The 21387-nt window shown below is 36.3% G+C and overlaps 1 protein-coding gene across 9 annotated transcripts in view; it reads right to left on the bottom strand.

The window, feature by feature from the left end:
* The window catches only part of LOC117338188 (kinesin-like protein KIF28P), a 79766-nt gene that overhangs the window by 11874 nt on the left and 46505 nt on the right, over positions 1 to 21387 (bottom strand). For 2 of the 9 annotated variants that reach the window (XM_033899438.1, XM_033899437.1), the window contains 6 exons: positions 20607 to 20888; positions 19502 to 19666; positions 17665 to 17793; positions 15619 to 15696; positions 8428 to 8490; positions 6730 to 6777 (listed from right to left, as the gene is read on the bottom strand). In XM_033899438.1, the coding sequence (XP_033755329.1) occupies positions 6730 to 6777; positions 8428 to 8490; positions 15619 to 15696; positions 17665 to 17793; positions 19502 to 19666; positions 20607 to 20888 (765 nt within the window). Of the gene's footprint in view, positions 1 to 4190; positions 4379 to 6729; positions 6778 to 8427; positions 8491 to 15618; positions 15697 to 17664; positions 17794 to 19501; positions 19667 to 20606; positions 20889 to 21387 lie in introns of all 9 variants that reach the window. The other 7 variants (XR_004534983.1, XM_033899440.1, XM_033899441.1 and 4 more) reach the window with 6 other exon arrangements.

Here is a 21387-nt window from a genome sequence, read left to right on the forward strand (position 1 = left end):
ATACACTGATGACGAAAATTGCTCAAGGAATTGGATGATCGAAGGACAAGAAGAATGTACCACTGAAAAAGGATAATTTAAAGAGCTAAATAAAAGACAATAAAACAGTCACTTGTTACCATAATATTTAACAGTTAACCTGCCAAGATTATTAATAATCTCACTTTCTTGTTACCGGATACAACTACTTGGCAAAATACATCCGACTCTCTTTCATCATATCGGGATATCTTAACTCCAGTGGCCATTTTTGTACCATTTTCACTATAACTAAAACTCTAATTATCATGGGAAAATTGGATTCATTTTATATCAATATTTATATAAGAATATATACTCTATAAAAACAATTTATAATGGTATACGTTCTTATGACAAAGAAGATCATGGCAGTTCTGTTCTTATATATTTGTATCATATATAGGTCACAGATAAACATTGTGTTGGATGACATCCTGTGTAGACGATGGGATGATATGAACACCAGACGGCAAAAGCATTCTAAGCGACTACAAATTGTGACTTACGTGTCTATTGCAAAAATGTGGCAACTTAAAAAGCACAAAGCTCAAATTACACTCTGAGAATGACAAAACAGTTCTCCTTATACAGTAAAGTATTGTTTTATCTTCACACACTAAATCAGAAAGACATCAAAGGTAAAAAAGACACACAAAATATTATAAGCACCTCTCAAAACAAAAGCTAGATACAGTAGAACCAAAACGTATAAAACTGCACCATCAAGATACTTCTAGGTCTCGTCAGTGATGTTAGAGACGTACACCATAAAGGTGTTCCGTCCTTCTAGGACTCGTCAGTGATGTTAGGGACAACATAAAGGTGTTCCGTCCTTCTAGGACTCGTCAGTGATGTTAGGGATTCCATACAGGTGTTCCGTCCTTCTAGGACTCGTCATTGATGTTAGGGACAACATAAAGGTGTTCCGTCCTTCTAGGACTCGTCAGTGATGTTAGGGACAACATACAGGTGTTTTGTCCTTCTAGGACTCGTCAGTGATATTAGGGACACCATACAAGTGTTTCACCATTATAGGACTCGTCAGTAATGATAGGGACATCATACAGGTGTTCCGTCCTTCTAGGACTCGTCAGTGATGTTAGGGACACCATGCAGGTGTTTCGTCCTTCTAGGACTCGTCAGTGATGTTAGGGACACCATACAAGTGTTAGTCCCTTTTAGGACTCGTCAGTGATGTTAGGGACACCATACAGGTGTTTCGTCTTTCTAGGACTCCTCAGTAATATTAGGGACACCATACAGGTGTTTCATACTTCTAGGACTCGTCAGTAATGTTCGGGACACCATTAAGGCATTTCTTACTTCTAGGACTCATCAGTGATGTTAGAGACACCATACAGGTGTTTCATACTTCTAGGACTCGTCAGTGATGTTAGGGACATCATTAAGGTGTTTCATACTTCTAGGCATCGTCAGTGATGTTAGGGACACCATACAGGTGTTTCGTACTTCTAGGACTCGTCAGTGATGTTAGGGACACCATACAGGTGTTTCGTCCTTCTAGGACTCGTCAGTGATGTTAGGGACACCATACAGGCTGTTCCGTCCTTCTAGGACTCGTCAGTGATGTCAGGGACACCATACAGGTGTTTCGTACTTCTAGGACTCGTCAGTGATGTTAGGGGACACCATACAGCTGTTCCGTCCTTCTAGGACTCGTCAGTGATGTCAGGGACATCATACAGGTGTTTCGTACTTCTAGGACTCGTCAGTGATGTTAGGGACACCATACAGCTGTTCCGTCCTTCTAGGACTCGTCAGTGATGTCAGGGACACCATACAGGTGTTTCATACTTCTAGGACTCGTCAGTGATGTTAGGGACACCATACAGGTGTTTCGTACTTCTAGGACTCGTCAGTGATGTTAGGGACACCATACAGGTGTTTCGTCCTTCTAGGACTCGTCAGTGATGTTAGGGACACCATACAGGTGTTTCATACTTCTAGGACTTGTCAGTAACGTTATGGACACCATACAGGTGTTCCGTCTTTCTAGGCCTCGTCAGTGATGTTAGGGACACCGTACAGCTGCTCTGTCCATCTAGGATTCGTCAGTGATGTTAGGGACACCATTAAGGTGTTTTATACTTCTAGGACTCGTCAGTGATGTTAAACTAATGTTGAGAACAACTCCATACACTACCCACAATCTACTGTTGTTTTATATATGTCAACTCCTACATCTATATAATACCAATTCATTTTAATGACAGATATCCTGGGGAAACTTAACAAAAAACAGTTTTCCAGTTTTCTGAATCTACAAGACAAAGCAGTACGGGAGAGTTTCTATCACCCTTTGTAATAAGAGAAGAACATCTACTTTGATACATTTACATGTCAAGGAATTGTAAGCAAGAATTAAAGTCAAAAATTGGTCCTGTCTTGGCAAAATGATAGAACTGTTCCTGAAACTTTTATCACAAACACAGTAAACTTATCATTCGATCTCAGGTCCAACCAAACAATTGTATAATAATTCTAAGATTCAATATCAGTAAATAACAAACAGGTTAATTATACCTACTAATTATAATGAGTTGAACAGTCTGTGCAAAGCTTAAACTGCATTACAGAATGATGTGTGTATCAAAGCTAAAACAGACTAATATAACATTTATCAATCTCTCTCCATTACCGTTAATGAAAGTTACACATTTAATTGTTGTTTTACTGATACAATTTATTGTGATGCAGTACGTTCAATTCCTGTTGAAATTATCATACTTATTACAGATTTCTGGTCTTTTGATATTTCCTTAACTAAAGGAAATTTGGTAACTTAAATCTTTTTTATCAGGAGAGCATTACAGAACTGAACGAAGTTCTTTAAGATTTTCCCCTTAAAATTCAATAATTCTTTCACAAAGAAAATTTTATAGAGTTCAGATATTTCCTTCAGTTAAGGAACAATAATGAAACTGACAGGGCCTGATGTGTATGGGTATTAATACATAAAACTGTGTAAGCATCCCACCTGTGGACAGACTGTATATTCTGAACTATGACCATTATCCAAATTTAGTACGTAACATTTTGCCCCAAGTAGTCTGAGGTACTCAACAAAACGATTCAGCAACAGTAAATAACTACAAGATACAGCTTGTATAATGTTATATATGGTAAACAAAGGGCCATAACTCTGTTTATACTACAGTAATGTGACTTGATTTCTAATTGTGACACGGTCAATCCAATTATGAACAAAATTCTGCTACTGCAGATAACTTTTGCAAGATAAAACCTGGAAAATGTTGTGAATTGTAAATAAAGGGCCACAACTCTGTATATACTGGAGTAAGACATCTGAGTTCAGTGCTCAACACTCCTGAGGCCTGAAGAGTAATACCTGCTACTTACAAACCAAATTTGGCAGTTGTAGGTGACATGGTATAAAGCATGTCACAATTTTTTTTTTATTTTACTCTCCTCAGGTAAAACCGCAGGGACTATCAATCGGGGTTCCCCTTTTAGCTCTGTCCACATTAATCAGGTCGGTTTATTTAGTATTGTTTAATGCCCTATCAAAAGCCATAATCTGCAAATAAACTAAAAAGTTTTCTCAGATCTCCTGGGGGGTTTTTTCAATAGAGAATTTTTTTCTGTAGAACTTTCTGTCAATTTTTGCGAAATGGAATGGGGTTGGGGTTGTCAATTTAACAATATCATAATATACAAGTTAAATGGATGAAACGCCAGCTAGAAAGATGGAGAATCGGAACAATATCTCACCACTTAGAGGTACATAAATGACTTCTGACTTAGGCAAATGACCTTCAAAGAATGTTAAAGAGGAACGTAATACATTGCACTTGACAGAGACTTGTATATATGAAGCATAATGACAGAAACATAGCTCACACAGCTCAGAGCATGCTAATGAAACAATCCAACAAAACTATGCGCTGTACAAAACTCACACATACTGCGCAACAGAACTACATTTACTACATCACACCTTCATATAGGTGGCAGCACTACAACAAGGTGGGCCACGTAAATATATATATAAACACAACAGCAAAAAACGACCAGCAACAGCAGCGGGAAACAACATCGTGATGGTGCGAAACGCCACTACACCCTGTCTACGGTGATGGTAACCCAGGGGTGTCGTCATGCGACAAGAACTTGTATCGTGGCCTTACGTAAGATTTCCGCTATGCAGAGGTAAGTCTGCATAGTGATGTTTAGCCACTTTGTAATAGGGCACCACGCCTGCGTTTTTCTCTGCCTCAGTTGCGAGTTCGGTCTCTTCCTCTCCGAACACAAACAAACTGACCGTGTCATCATCATTGATATGAACGTGTTTGTTGTTGATGACATTGTTCTGTTCCTGTAAGGTAAAATCAGGCATGCACTTGGTTACAGAGATACAGGGTTACAGCGTTAGAGATAGCAAAGCCGCTAAGTCCGTTGTTATACTGATCGAGTCTCGGCAGTCCAGCATGCTCTGACTGACTCTATAATTAGAAACGTGGGAGAAAATGCCACCGAAAATCAATGGAACCTTACACTTGTCTGATAAAATTTATTCTATCAGAAACTTTGAACACGATTTCCTTAATGAGGTATTGTACACTACAAATACTGTATTTATCCTGTAATAAGCCCATGGAAACATTATTCAAAGTATGAGGTGAGAAATAACATTTTTTAGCATTTTTCCTGCACTGCAGTAGACTAATTACAAGGCATGGGCTTACTGTTAGGTAAATACAGTAAACACGATGAATTAGATCCATTTCCATATTTTGTTGATTTCAAATAATTGATGTTGAATTCTTTTCAAATTACAGAAATATTTTGCATACGCTTATATTATTTCCCCAGCAAATCGAAAACTGAAATATCTTAACTGCAAATATTTGAGAAACACAAACAAAATTTTTAAATAATCATTGGACAAATATAAAGATGTTACATCTAAACATGAATCCCTCAGTTTTGGACGTAACGTACCAGTTAATTGTAAAGTTCCATTTTCAGTTTTATTCCGATGGCCTATAAAGCATTATCTGAACCACATAGCATATACTAAATAGGTTATTAGATTGGGGGATAAAGGGGTTTAAATAGCATGGAATGAATGGTTGTTATAGCAACATACTAAAAAAAATATTTCATAATAACAGCATCAGTTTTCATTATTAATTAATCATGGTATAATGACAGTTTAATCTCAAACTGAAATATTAACAAATTTCTTTAAACATTTTTTTTTTTTTTTTATTATTATTATTTCCTCCCATTCCATCCAGCTGTTTGTTAGTCTCTGTAAGGAAGATGATATCTGTTCTGTCAAACTGTTGAATTTTGAATATATAATATATAACTGCTGATTTTTGAATATCAGTATTAAGCTGCAACAGTTACTTAGACATTCAATACTACTATTTGATTCATAATTTGTTTTAACTGAAAGGGCTTATATTTACATCCAGGCACGAATCCAGGATTTTCGAAAGGGTGGGGGGGGTCCAGTAATTTAGTGATAATGCGAGGGCTGTAGGCGTGAGCCAAATTGTTTTTGGCGAGGGGTCTGGGGGCTGCCAATGCATTTTTAAGGCTATAAAACAATTTTCCTCCTCCGAAAAAGACCCCCAGGACCCTCCCTGGATCCACTCGTGACATCATACCCATGAAACCACATAGAAGGCTTATGCATGAAGGGATGATATATTTAGATTTTTCATGGAGTAGCGCCTGCTCATTATATAAGGAGGGTCAAATTGTCTACTATCTATCCATTTCCAATAGAACATTTACTTATAAAAATCACACCAATTTACCTATTTGCCATACTTTGACTGAATAGCCTACTCAAAGAACGGCTTGGGATCAAATTTACTAATTTTCCATAGAATTTCAACAAATCATAATCTAAAGAATCCAGTATAGTATATATATTACACAGAATATTCATGGCAATATTGAATCATTTAATTGTATACCCTTATCCAAAATACAATTAGGGTAAAGTGTCTTACCCAAGGACAGAACTACCTCAGCACGGAGCAGTCAGTTCAATCTCAGCTTCAAAAACAAATGCAATCAATGATTGTGAAGCTCACCAGCAGCAGCAATCACACTATGCATTCATTTTTTATGTATGCATAAAAAAAATAAAAATTAGAAGGGTGTGAGGTGTATACTTTTGGACTTACAAGCTTTCCAAAAACTTAGCCCAAAAACTTTAAAGACTTGGGGTGGGATGCCAACGCAGACGCCGGGGGCACAGCATTAGCTCACGGATTTTCGTAACCGGTGAGTTAAAAACAAAAACCACCATAGGTAGGGAGTGTCAAAACCATGTTGGACATTCATCTGAAGTTACGTAGGTCAACACTCAAACCAACTGTGCTATCGCAGCCCCCCACCCCCCACCCCCATACCCCCAGCCCTACAGTGTATAACATAGACTCAAAAATGTAGAATTGCATAACTCATGAACGCCAAGCCAAAGAACAATTTATCTTGGCATTAATAAGAGAAACAAAACAATTACACATAAATAACACTCATACTTTGATTTATACTAGCTGAAGAATATTGCAAATTGCTGAAAGAATTTTAAATTGTTGACAGAACAGACACCATCGGTCTACTGAACTAGGGGGAAGGATTAGTAAAACAATGAGGTTAAATAAAAGTCAGTCTCTATAAATACGAGTGAAGGATTCTTACATCACTGCCTGTTTTCAAAGAGCGCACAAATTTTTGACCTTGTAAAACCTGTACGGGAAAAGACACAACAGACGATGATAACTTAAGGTCACACAATATTCTGATGTTTTGTTAATACCGCAGACACAAAAAGCAATCCGGTAACTCCTGGTTTACGTAATAATGACACTCCATACTTACCTTTGTCAATATAACTCATCTCATTAATACTACTGTTAGATTGATGCTAATATGAACATCCAAGCACGGACAAATTCACAATTGTCCAAGATCTGTAGGAAAAATCAGTTTTACGGATCCCTGATACTCGCTACGCTTTATAGACAAATAAAAGTACAAGTTACTGGAATCTTCGATTCCTAGTAATGCATACAAATGCTGAAAACATTTGATGTTTGTAACATCGTACATGAAACCAAAGTACCTCATTCGGAAGATTTTTTTAAAGTAGGCCACAAAGGATACAAATGAAGTCCACAACAAAAATTCAGACCACCAATAAATAAAATTCTTTCTCAAAATGGCATGTCAGTAAAATATTAAGCATAAGGGGAAGTAACTCCAATAATAGAGTGTTTCAGGATGTATTAATAGGGTGGGCTGGAAGGCAAATATCTGTTTCTCACACTATTGTTAATGCAATAAAGGCTTAAATGATAATTTCTTTTTTAAATAATTCTATTCTAAGTTTAACAAGTGTAGTTCACAGTTAATCTGGCTTCAATTTGCTAACATCTACCGGGGTATACATCTATACAACGAAGCAAAAGGAGAAAATACTTTGTGGAATTAATGGGAAAATTTGCGGAATTAATGAAAAAAATTGCAGATTTTAGGAGAAAATTTGCGGAATTGATGGAAAAATTAATCTATTTTTGGGTTGTCTGTAGACAAACAAAATGAATCTGGTTTTTCCTGAGTACAATAATGTGCTAGTTTCTATGCTAGGAAAATGGGTGAAAAAGCAAAAATATCAAAATGTTTATCCAGTTGGATGAACACTGCAGTGAAAAATGACTGAATTATTATCTGATAAGCAAACACATGACCAAAGCGAGGGTTTTGAGCATCACACTGGTATCTATAAGTGACCAGGTTTCCTTTTAATAGACTTGCACTGCTCCACGCCCACCTCTGAGGATAAAAAATCTGATCTAATGCAGTAATATATTAGAAGACTATTGAACACACTCAAATTAATGGTATTAAGTATATATATATGTGTGTGTGAGAGTAAATTTGGTGTCTCTGCCTCGCTATATCAGTCACACTGGATGCTGATCCTCTGAGAAAGCTTAGTGCTTAGTGTATCAGTACATAGAGGTCACTCAGGTTAGCTAGATTGGATGGTCCTTGTTTTAAAAGCAATAAAAAGCAAAGTAATGTTCTGTGAAAAAAGATAAAACTGACAATGTAGGGGAAAATCATTAAAAAAGTGAAATTAAAAAAAAAAAAAAAAAAATAATGAACAATTTTGAAAATCTTTACAAAGACTGACCAGAAAAACAAAATAAGCATTAATGCCTGGAAAATGAAAGCCGACCAAAATCTTTACACAATTTGAGGTTGAATTGGTTTTCATCTGTGGTAAAATTATTTTAGCTTACAATGTCAGTTTTCATAAAGTTACGATTATAGTGCAAAAACACTGTATGGAAGCGACACAAGATTTTAAGGAAAAACTCTCAAGGGACATACGATGGATGGATCCATGGTTTTCTGACGGGATATGCTGCCAGGAGCAGCGCTTGTTCGGAGAATCTAAAATGTAAGCCAATTATGATCACATGAAAAAATAATAAATAAAAGTCGACAAAACTAAAAAAATACATAGAAGTTATGGGACAGCAACTGATAAAACGGTCGCATAAGCTATACAGAGTGATGCATGTACATTCAAATCTTGTTAAACATTAAAACCAATCATTAAGGCTGTATGTTACCTATCACAAAATGTATCTCCTATCAAAAGAGTTCTTTTGAATGTCCATGTATTTAAGGGAAAAAGAAAATTTATCATCATTTGTAAGAAATTGCTAGATTTTGAAAAAAAAAACCTTAAATTTTCAAAACATTTGCGTGTTTTTTTTCTCTCTCTGTCTTTGCCTTGAAAGCTTCAAATGCTCAGAAATAAAATGGCGAATACTGGTAAATAAAAATAATTTGTAATGAACAATTTTATTTATTTGATATACAGTGGACCCTCGATAATCCGAACACCTTCGTTCCCAGTCCAAACCGTCCGGATTACGAGTTTTCCGGACTGCCGAATTTCGTGTACCAGGTCAAAAAAATTGTCGTGTACGAGTTATCTCCCTTGATTATATACAATCCGGGACGTTTCATAAACACGTCTAATTGTCAGACTTTTTAACAATAAATATACTTATGTTTCTGATATGATTCTTTTTGTTTTGTTTTGTAGAAAGTAAGTAAAAAATAAACTATGTTTTTAAAAGAACATGTAAAGTGAAAGCTGTTTTATTTATAGCGGGCATATGTGACCTACAAACAATACACATGTGTCACGTCCCGGAGGTTCACAAACAAGTAGAAATTACAATCTTTAAATACCTTAAATAAAATACCCGGATTTTACAACTTACCGTCAGTCTATGTTTTTTTATGATTTTTACGTACCAGAAACCCCAAGCTATCTATTTAAAAGTACGCGACACCAGCGAGAACTACCCAAGATGTCCGATAATTATTCAACCCGTATTCACTTAACAATGTGACGCTTAGTTAAGTATCAGAAGACTATTGACTAATTTGTGTGTAATCAACCCAGTTCTTGTGATCACTGCTTAATACATAAATGTGTATGTAATTAATAACATGCAACTTTCAATGAGTCGTCGTTTCACGTAACGTTAACGGTGTGGTGTTACAATGCCGATATCCGTGTTTACCCAATACAAGTGTTAATGATGTTAATTACCGATCATAAATTGAACTGAATGTTTGTGCATAAATTCTGTAACAATTAGGTCGTAGAGAAAAAGCAATGTACCGTTATAAAAACAAAAGCTACACATTGTAACACAGGTAAACACCCGGGGCTATGACCTGGCAGCGGTCGCTATGACTACGCACAGTGTCAAGCGATATTCTGTACAGCTGTCAACAAGGGTGACTTGCCCCGACATTTTTTTCTCCTAGTGGTGAAAAAATCGTCCGGATTATTGAGGGAAATTTACTAATGAAAAGTACGTTCCGTTCCCAAAATGGGCTTCCGAAATCGGAATCCGAATTTCCAGACTGGTGAGTACAAATAACGTTACGGAAATCCGTTCCCGTGCATTTCCGTCCGGACTGTGAGTTTTCCGGACTATCGGCGTCCGGATTATCGCGGGTCCACTGTAACTGAAATCATCAAGAAAATCGTTTTTTAAATAGAAGTACCTTTTGAACATACATGCAATAATCATCTGTAAGGCCATATCTTTTATTCAAACAGATTCTTGGCCTTTTAATAATCAGTGCAAATATGGATATCTATGTTTTGTTTCAAATAATTTTGAGATATAACAAGTTTGACTGTGCATCATACTTTGTTAAATATACATGCATATACATGTACCTGGTATTTACAATACAAATGTAGAATTTGACAATTATACATCTAAAATCTAAATTTCTATAGAAAAGCTCAATTTCACATTTAAAACTTATAGATGTTACATAATAATAAATGTTTACAGATATCTAAAGATAATTTAATTCTTTAAAACAAAAATTCTAAATTTTAATTACGATGATTAACCTGTAAGTTCATTTAAGTTGCCCCTACACTTTGAGATGGTAAACAGTTTCAAACACATCTATAGGGTGCTTCAGGATCAGCTCACGTTGGAGAAGTGCAAAGAATGGGATAAAATTTCCAGTTATAAACCAAAGCAGTGAAATTAACACTAAAACATAGGATTCGTTGTATTGACTATGAATTTGGTTTTTACTCCCCTGAATCATTGGATTCTACAGTGTACAAAAAAGGATGATGACATCCCAAGTACATAATCAAGTAATGTGATCTTAACAAGTGTCTTAAATTTTATTGCCAACTTAACATTTTTCCTGAACTTTAACAGAAACCTGGTCTACAGTAATACATTTTAGCCATTCTACTAAGTCTTCTCGATTTCAATCCCAAAAAAAGTGGCAGGAATAAATTCTATATTTTAAATCACCCTCTACTTTTGTTTTAAACGTGTATCTTTTATTTTATACAATACTTGTTTATCATATCAACTTTATCTATTTATAAAATCATATACATGTATAAATAGAAATATTAAGACTAACATGCTGAACTTATCACTAAATGTGCTCCACAGTTTCACAAATTTTGACTAATGACAGAAACTTTTCTTTAACTAAACATTGTTTTAAAATCCAATCTACATAAAAAAAAGATTTCCAGTGCATTCCAGGCTTTGTAATGATTAGCAATAAACGATATTAAAAAATTAAAATATTAAATATTTGACCAATTTTAGTTTAAATCAGAAAAAAATTTGATATTCAAAATTGTTAAGAAATTACACAAAATAAACTTTCACAATTTCATCAAACTTTTAAAACATCAGTAGGATTATGGTACTTAGACTCTACATGAACTGTCACAATTTTAGTTTCATATTACATAACCATACCCCACAACAACTTGGGGCCGTTCTACCCCACACACAAAGCATTTAGGAGGATTGATGTACAACACAGATAAAAATAAATCAAAATGCAAGCAATATCTTCCAAAGTATGAATTGTGTAGTAGCTTCAGTAAAAACAAAAAAGTTGCTGTCTGTGAAATGCATCAACACTTTAACATAAGAGGAACCTTCTCTGTCAGGACACAATACAATTTTTGTTTTTTAAATCATAATAAACAAATATTATTTCTCAAAATTTTTGTTTGTTTGCTGGGTTTATCTCCTTGTGAACAGCCAAGGTCATTTTGAGGTGATTTGACTTGTCAGCAATAGCTTAGAGGACAATGTTGTCAGCTCTAGTTTAGAGGACAATGTTGTCAGCTCTACCTTAGAGGACAATGTTGTCAGCTCTACCTTAGAGGACAATGTTGTCAGCTCTACCTTAGAGGACAGTGTTGTCAGCTCTACCTTAGAGGACAGTGTTGTCAGCTCTACCTTAGAGGACAATGTTGTCAGCTCTACCTTAGAGGATAATGTTGTCAGCTCTAGTTTAGAGGACAATGTTGTCAGCTCTACCTTAGAGGACAATGTTGTCAGTTCTAGTTTAGAGGACAATGTTGTCAGCTCTAGTTTAAAGGACAATGTTGTCAGCTCTAGCTTAGAGGACAATGTTGTCAACTCTACCTTAGAGGACAATGTTGTCAGCTCTACCTTAGAGGACAATGTTGTCAGTTCTACCTTAGAGGACAATGTTGTCAGCTCTACCTTAGAGGACAATGTTGTCAGTTCTACCTTAGAGGACAATGTTGTCAGCTCTACCTTAGAGGACAATGTTGTCAGCTCTACCTTAGAGGACAATGTTATCAGCTCTACCTTAGAGGACAATGTTGTCAGCTCTACCTTAGAGGACAATGTTGTCAGCTCTACCTTAGAGGACAATGTTGTCAGATCTACATTAGAGGACAATGTTGTCAGCTCTACCTTAGAGGGACAATGTTGTCAGCTCTACCTTAGAGGACAATGTTGTCAGCTCTACCTTAGAGAACAATGTTGTCAGCTCTACCTTAAAGGACAATGTTGTCAGCTCTACCTTAGAGGACAATGTAGTCAGCTCTAGTTTAAAGGACAATGTTGTCAGCTCTAGCTTAGAGGACAATGTTGTCAACTCTACCTTAGAGGACAATGTTGTCAGCTCTACCTTAGAGGACAATGTAGTCAGCTCTAGTTTAAAGGACAATGTTGTCAGCTCTAGCTTAGAGGACAATATTGTCAACTCTACCTTAGAGGACAATGTTGTCAGCTCTACCTTAGAGGACAATGTTGTCAGCTCTAGTTTAAGGACAATGTTGTCAGCTCTAGCTTAGAGGACAATGTTGTCAACTCTACCTTAGAGGACAATGTTGTCAGCTCTACCTTAGAGGACAATGTTGTCAGTTCTACCTTAGAGGACAATGTTGTCAGCTCTAGTTTAAAGGACAATGTTGTCATCTCTAGCTTAGAGGACAATGTTGTCAACTCTACCTTAGAGGACAATGTTGTCAGCTCTACCTTAGAGGACAATGTTGTCAGTTCTACCTTAGAGGACAATGTTGTCAGCTCTACTTTAGAGGACAATGTTGTCAGCTCTAGCTTAGAGGACAATGTTGTCAGCTCTACCTTAGAGGACAATGTTGTCAGCTCTACCTTAGAGGACAATGTGTTTAGCTCTAGCTTAGAGGACAATGTTGTCAGCTCTACCTTAGAGGACAATGTTGTCAGCTCTACCTTAGAGGACAATGTTGTCAGCTCTACCTTAGAGGACAATGTTGTCAGCAATAGCTTAGAGGACAATGTTGTCAGCTCTAGCTTAGAGGACAATGTTGTCAGCTCTACCTTAGAGGACAATGTTGTCAGATCTACATTAGAGGACAATGTTGTCAGCTCTACCTAAGAGGACAATGTTGTCAACTCTACCTTAGAGGACAATGTTGTCAGCTCTACCTTAGAGGACAATGTTGTCAGATCTACATTAGAGGACAATGTTGTCAGCTCTACCTTAGAGGACAATGTTGTCAACTCTACCTTAGAGGACAATGTTGTCAGCTCTAGCTTAGAGGACAATGTTGTCAACTCTACCTTAGAGGACAATGTTGTCAGCTCTACCTTAGAGGACAATGTTGTCAGATCTACATTAGAGGACAATGTTGTCAGCTCTACCTAAGAGGACAATGTTGTCAACTCTACCTTAGAGGACAATGTTGTCAGTTCTACCTTAGAGGACAATGTTGTCAGTTCTACTTTAGAGGACAATGTTGTCAGCTCTACCTTAGAGGACAATGTTGTCAGCTCTACCTTAGAGGACAATGTTGTCAGATCTACATTAGAGGACAATGTTGTCAGCTCTACCTAAGAGGACAATGTTGTCAACTCTACCTTAGAGGACAATGTTGTCAGCTCTACCTTAGAGGACAATGTTGTCAGCTCTAGCTTAGAGGACAATGTTGTCAACTCTACCTTAGAGGATAATGTTGTCAGCTCTACCTTAGAGGACAATGTTGTCAGCTCTACATTAGAGGACAATGTTGTCAGCTCTACCTTAGAGGACAATGTTGTCAGATCTACATTAGAGGACAATGTTGTCAGCTCTACCTAAGAGGACAATGTTGTCAACTCTACCTTAGAGGACAATGTTGTCAGCTCTACCTTAGAGGACAATGTTGTCAGATCTACATTAGAGGACAATGTTGTCAGCTCTACCTTAGAGGACAATGTTGTCAACTCTACCTTAGAGGACAATGTTGTCAGCTCTAGCTTAGAGGACAATGTTGTCAACTCTACCTTAGAGGACAATGTTGTCAGCTCTACCTTAGAGGACAATGTTGTCAGATCTACATTAGAGGACAATGTTGTCAGCTCTACCTAAGAGGACAATGTTGTCAACTCTACCTTAGAGGACAATGTTGTCAGCTCTACCTTAGAGGACAATGTTGTCAGCTCTAGCTTAGAGGACAATGTTGTCAACTCTACCTTAGAGGACAATGTTGTCAGCTCTACCTTAGAGGACAATGTTGTCAGCTCTACCTTAGAGGACAATGTTGTCAGCTCTACCTTAGAGGACAATGTTGTCAGATCTACATTAGAGGACAATGTTGTCAGCTCTACCTAAGAGGACAATGTTGTCAACTCTACCTTAGAGGACAATGTTGTCATCTCTACCTTAGAGGACAATGTTGTCAGCTCTAGCTTATAGGACAATGTTGTCAGTTCTACCTTAGAGGACAATGTTGTCAGCTCTACCTTAGAGGACAATGTTGTCAGCTCTACCTTAGAGGACAATGTTGTCAGCTCTACCTTAGAGGACAATGTTGTCAGCTCTACCTTAGAGGACAATGTTGTCAGTTCTACCTTAGAGGACAATGTTGTCAGCTCTACCTTAGAGGACAATGTTGTCAGTTCTACCTTAGAGGACAATGTTGTCAGCAATAGCTTAGAGGACAATGTTGTCAGCTCTAGCTTAGAGGACAATGTTGTCAGCTCTAGCTTAGAGGACAATGTTGTCAGTTCTACCTTAGAGGACAATGAAGTCAGCTCTATCTTAGAGGACAATGTTGTCAGCTCTATCTTAGAGGACAATGTTGTCAGCAATACCTTAGAGGGCAATGTTGTCACCAATAGCTTAGAGGGCAACGTTGTCACCAATACCTTTGACAGCAATGTTGTCACCAATACCTTAGAGGGCAATGTTGTCACCAATACCTTAGAGGGCAATCCTGACAAAACAATGATAGAGCCAACAACCATTACCATAGCATAGAGGGAACCAGTGAGAGCTTACAGGGTTTTTGTCATATGCAGAAGTTCAAAGGCACATCACATTGAGGATAACAACAGCAACAGCTTACAGCTCTCTCATCCAGCGACAGCTTATAGCTCTCTCATCGAGTTATTAAATGCCAATGACATCCAAAGCATCCTGACCTGACTCGAGTTCCAATGCATTTGTATATCATACATGCAAAATAAACTGATACATGAAAATGATTTCAAGAATATTTTTATAACTCCAGTATCAAAGTTTCAAAGCTTTTAGCAATATATCGTACACAATAAATACACAGTTGAAAATGATTTTTCTAAATTTTTTAATGAAGCATCAAAGTTTTAAAAATTTCTGCATTCACAGACAGCAACGAAGAAAGATAAAATGCACAATTAATGATGAGAGGTTATGTGTAACATCTAGAGACAGCGGTCTTACTGGGGGCACCACGGGGGAGTTTAATTGTGGGGAGACGCTAGTGTCATCCTTTTTAACTGCTTTTTGTAACCGTAACATCTGAAAGAAATTAGCATTTACAATACAAACAGGAAGTGGAAGTCTCATTGCAACATTATACAGATTTCTGTAATAATCATTCTTGAATTTAAAAATTAAAATACATAATTAATTTTCCATTGTTTGTACGCAGAATGCGGCTTTCTGATTGGCTGAGATTGTTTTCTCATACTTCTTTAAAAAAAAAATCGGAAAATTGCACGAAAAATGTGATGTCACAATACCACCAATGACATTGCGTATTGATTTGTGAAAAAGAATCCCGTATAAGATCAGTCTAATTGTACAGAAAACATGTTTTAACTTTGAAAATCAATTTCAAAACTTAATTATAAGCTTTGATGTCAATAATTTTTTAGTTTCATACAGTTTGCAAACAATTTTTTTTTCATACCCCAATGAAACTTAACAAAATTGATATCAATGCCTAAGTTTTGTTCATCCAAATGCTCTTTTGTAAAAATGGGAAACAAAAAAAAAAGAGAAAAATATTTTTTCAGAAAGAATTTTCTTAGCATATCCCATTTCACTCTTACAAGTAATTTTTTTTGTGGTTGTCTTTTTATTTTACATACATTTGAACTGACTGTAATTTCCATATTCATCGAATGATATTTAAAGAAACATTTTCTGGTGCCCTTATGTAAGATTACATAAAGCAAATTTGTTGGGGACAAAGAATCTATGCTGTTTTGATACAAAAAAATCAGAAAAATTTCTACCATCTCAGCCACCAAAGAAAGCTTGACTTTTAAGACTTTTTCAGGATTTTAACATGAATAAAAACAGGTACTCAACATTACTGTAATCTTTCATATTAAAGTACAAAGGAAATCTGAAATAAAGGTTTAAGTGATAAGATATGTTAATCCATACATGGTGGTGTTAATGGTAATATGGAATTCAAATTCTATGAAATGTCTACATATCCATGAACGGAAGAAATCGGATACGATCATGTTAAACAACACCAGGTGAAAACAGACATGAGTTTTCGTTAAAATTTAGGAGAGGATATTAATGGATCATTTTTCCTGCCCCTTTTACGTTTTGAACGGGTAGTCTGGATTTGATAAGACAGCTAGGATATGTATGATAGGAGATTCATTAGGCAAATGAGAAGGATGTTTTAGTACAAGTTTAAAGCAATACTGTTTGGTTGATATAAAACTTTACTATTCATAGATTTGTGACAACTGTTTAGAAATCCCCGTATTTTCTACGTTTATAAACAAAGTAACGTTCATCTGAATAAATTGTAGAGAGCAGTTTTCTTTTCCTTTTTAAATCATCAAAATAAATGTTAGCCATTTTTAGATCCTCCACAATGTACACAGTATTTTAAACTGAAAATTGAAAGGTTAAGCAAAAATCTTCATCATCAACATACAAAATTGTTGAATTTCAGCATTGTCATTGTGTTTGTAGATTTCACAACAATATTTCTATTGACAAATAAATAAATTAATTAACAAACAAAATCTGATCCAAGGCTTGAAATCATTTCCGAAAATTCCCATTGAAAGATGAACAATTTACTGAAATAATCTCTTTTATAATGCCATTCATTTCACCTAATTTCCTAATTAGATAATTATTTAGTTCATCTGATGGCCGTGATGGCATTTAATCACAACCAGTAGAGGGATATCAGGAAACCAGCTGAAATCTAATAACTTGTCTGGTGACCCTGAAATTGATTTCTTTAAACCAAAATTCAAATATTGAATGTATCCAATGCACTCAATCAGAGGATAGTACATTTTCAGTAACACCAAAATGTCCCACCATAATATTCATACATTCTACAAATCTGAATACATATACTCAATACAGAAAAATCAAAATCATTAATAAAACTTTCAAATTCAATAAAAATCTTCTCTTCTGACACAATGTTTGTTGCTATGGTAACCTGGCACATCATACTTATTTGTTTGTATAGTGATCGTGATTTGACAGACTTACCTGGTTGAGCATTTGTACCCGCGTCTTGAGTCTCGTCCCTGTGCTGAATGCAGCTGCTGACACGGCCCGGTAGAAAGGATCAAACTGCCGTTCTGACTCCTGTTTCTTTTCCCACTCCTTACAGATTTCCTGTACGTAAGATAACTTTGGTTAAGTATATCAATTATTCATATGTATTTTCATAATTTTCATAATCAGTAAAATGAGTCTTTAGTCAATAACACTTCAGATTTTATATTTTCACAGTAAAACCTGTCTAATAAGGCCACTAAACGGAGAACAGAGAAGTGACCGATATAGGCGAGTGACCTTTAAATGATACCAAAACTGATGGCCTTTATAGACAGGTTTTGTTATAATGTGGTGACCTGTATAGACAGGTTTTGTTATAATGTGGTGACCTTTATAGACAGGTTTTGTTATAATGTTGTGACCTGTATAGACAGGTTTTGTTACAATGTGGTAACCTGTATAGACAGGTTGTGTTATAATGTGGTGACCTTTATAGACAGGTTTTGTTATAATGTGGTGACCTTTATAGACAGGTTTTGTTACAATGTGGTGACCTGTATAGACAGGTTGTTATAATGTGGTGACCTTATAGACAGGTTATGTTATGTGATGACTTTTATAGACAGGTTTTGTTATAATGTGGTGACCTGTATAGACAGGTTGTGTTATAATGTTGTGACCTTTATAGACAGGTTTTGTTACAATGTGGTGACCTGTATAGACAGGTTTTGTTATAATGTGGTGACCTGTATAGAGAGGTTTTGTTATTATGTGGTGACCTTTATAGACAGGTTTTGTTATAATGTGGTGACCTGTATAGACAGGTTTTGTTATAATGTGGTGACCTTTATAGACAGGTTTTGTTATAATGTGGTGACCTGTATAGACAGGTTTTGTTATAATATGGTGACCTTTATAGACAGGTTTTGTTATAATGTGGTGACCTTTATAGACAGGTTTTGTTATAATGTTGTGACCTTTATAGACAGGTTTTGTTACAATGTGGTGACCTTTATAGACATGTTTTGTTATAATGTGGTGACCTGTATAGACAGGTTTTGTTACAATGTGGTGACCTGTATAGACAGGTTGTGTTATAATGTGGTGACCTTATAGACAGGTTATGTTACAATGTGGTGACCTGTATAGACAGGTTGTGTTATAATGTGGTGACCTTATAGACAGGTTATGTTATGTGATGACTTTTATAGACAGGTTTTGTTATAATGTGGTGACCTGTATAGACAGGTTGTGTTATAATGTTGTGACCTTTATAGACAGGTTTTGTTACAATGTGGTGACCTGTATAGACAGGTTTTGTTATAATGTGGTGACCTGTATAGAGAGGTTTTGTTATTATGTGGTGACCTTTATAGACAGGTTTTGTTGTAATGTGGTGACCTGTATAGACAGGTTTTGTTACAATGTGATGACTTTTATAGACAGATTATGTTATAATGTGATGACTTTTATAGAATGGTTTTGTTATGAAATGGTTACCTTTATAGACAGTTTTTGTTTTAAATTGGTGAACTCTATAGGCAGGTTTTTGATATACGAAATGTATATGGGTGACCTTAATAGACAGGTTTTTGATATATATGGGTGACCTTAATAGACAGGTTTTGCTATGAATTAAGTGGTAACATTTATATACAGATTCCTTCTAACAATCAGAGATAGGAATTAGAATCAAAAACAGGTTTGAAATCTCTGAATTGTAAATCCTTGAAATCTCTGTATTGTAGATGTTTGAAATCTCTGTATTGTAGATGTTTGAAACTCTCTGTATCATAAATGCTTGTAACAGTAGGACACATTGTACCTGTATTCGTCTCTCCTTCTGTACCAGTCTGTCGTGTTTCCGCTGAAGTAAGACAACCTCGGCCTTTAGGTGAGACTGGTCCGAGGCGATGTCGTTACCAAACAACGTCTTTCTGCGTACTGTGGTGTCCGCGTTCTCTTTCATATTGTTCCTCTGCCTTAGTTCCTGTGTAAATCAGCATGCACAGTTGATACAAGGGTATGATCTCGCGTAGAAAACGTTACTGGTATAGGAAGTAAGTATAAGTGTCAAATAATTCAGAGCAGTTTAAATTGACAGTTTTCAAATGTAAATTTTCCATAATATTTTTAAATTTTAACGTTCAGCTTTGTAGGAAGTTCTGATTTAGAATCTACAACCTGTGTACTGTCAACAACATCAATTGTCAATAGGTCCTGGTCCAATTTCCACCTTAATGACATTTTAATGGCTTCAATAGTAATAAAAGAATGCAAGAGTGTTTTTTTACACCTCGTGAAATCCCTGGATATAAGATTACAGTGTAAAATTACAGTTATGGTTATAGTTATAATTGACTTTTTTTTCTGGTGTGAAAAATGAAATCTTTAGATTTCAGTAAATTGACCAATCATATAGCAGTATCCACTATGGAAATGACAACAATAAAAATATCTCTATGGCATCAATGACAAATTACAAAGAAGTAATGACATTAAATGTTAATTGGAGAGACAAACAAGCATGCTAGTTATTGCTTTATTACTAAAGGAACACATGTTCTCTACCAGCCCCTGCTAAAAATAGTAACAGTTACCTTGACCTTGACCCAAAAACCCTGAAACTTGAACTTGATCTGTAGCAGCTCAAACAAACGTTACATACCAACTTTCACAAACATACCTTGAAGCATGGCCACAAAAAGTATAAAAAAAATCTGTGTGGACAGACTAACAGATGGGCAGACGGATGGGGAGGAAACCAACAATCTCCACCCTCGGGCTAAGTTACTAAAGCTGACAAACACTCGGCAAGCCTCATGTTTGGCAACTTAAGAATCCCCCCTCGGGTTGTCAAGTGAGGTGAAAGATTTTATTAGTCCCCCATTCTTGTGACCTTGACCGCAAATTGACCTTGGTGACCTTACCTTGGTTGTGAGCTTGGACAAGTTGGGTTCAGGCAGTGTATCCTCTTGCATACCAAACACATAGAAAGTCAAACATCCATGGTCAAAGAATTCTAAATGCTTTTTCTGCACTTTGTTTATAGACAACACCTTTGAAAATTTAAACTCTGGACTTAAAGTGTTTTTCATAACCTGTGTTTGCACAACTTCTGGCTCCTTCTTGTTTGAAAATGGTAATGCAAACTGTACACGTATTCCTCTGGAAAATCTGCTTTTGTTAATTTCAGCTTTTCCCACCACCACCTGTAAAAATATGGAAAACAAATCTAAGATATGAATATATTTTAGGTGTAGTAACTTGACTGCAAGGACATCGGGTTCTCTTATGAAACATGAAACAGCGTTGCTACAGGATACAAAGCAGGAAGTGGGGCAAAGCAATATTTTAAGGCTGTGCTGGTGGTTTAGTGGTATAATATTAACAGTGACCGCACTGGGTCCCTAGTTCAAGGTCTTGCATGGGCGCTGTGTTGTATCCTTGAACAAGATACTTTACTCAGTTGAGTTCACATCGATACATGATCGTTTAAATTTGTGTGAAGTTTCATCGGGATCCACCCACCGTTTTAGGAGGAGTTGTACGGACAAGATGTCTCTACAGACAGACGGACAGACAGCCCAATTCAGGTATACCCCGCCTAACTTCGGTTGCGGGGGTATAATGAGTACATGTAAGGGTAGTGCAAGAAATGTTGTGTGTATGCTGTAAGTGCTGAAACAACAGCTCAGGCTGTATACTTCC

The sequence above is a fragment of the Pecten maximus genome, chromosome 11 (assembly GCF_902652985.1).
Source record: "Pecten maximus chromosome 11, xPecMax1.1, whole genome shotgun sequence".
NCBI lineage: Eukaryota > Metazoa > Mollusca > Bivalvia > Pectinida > Pectinidae > Pecten > Pecten maximus.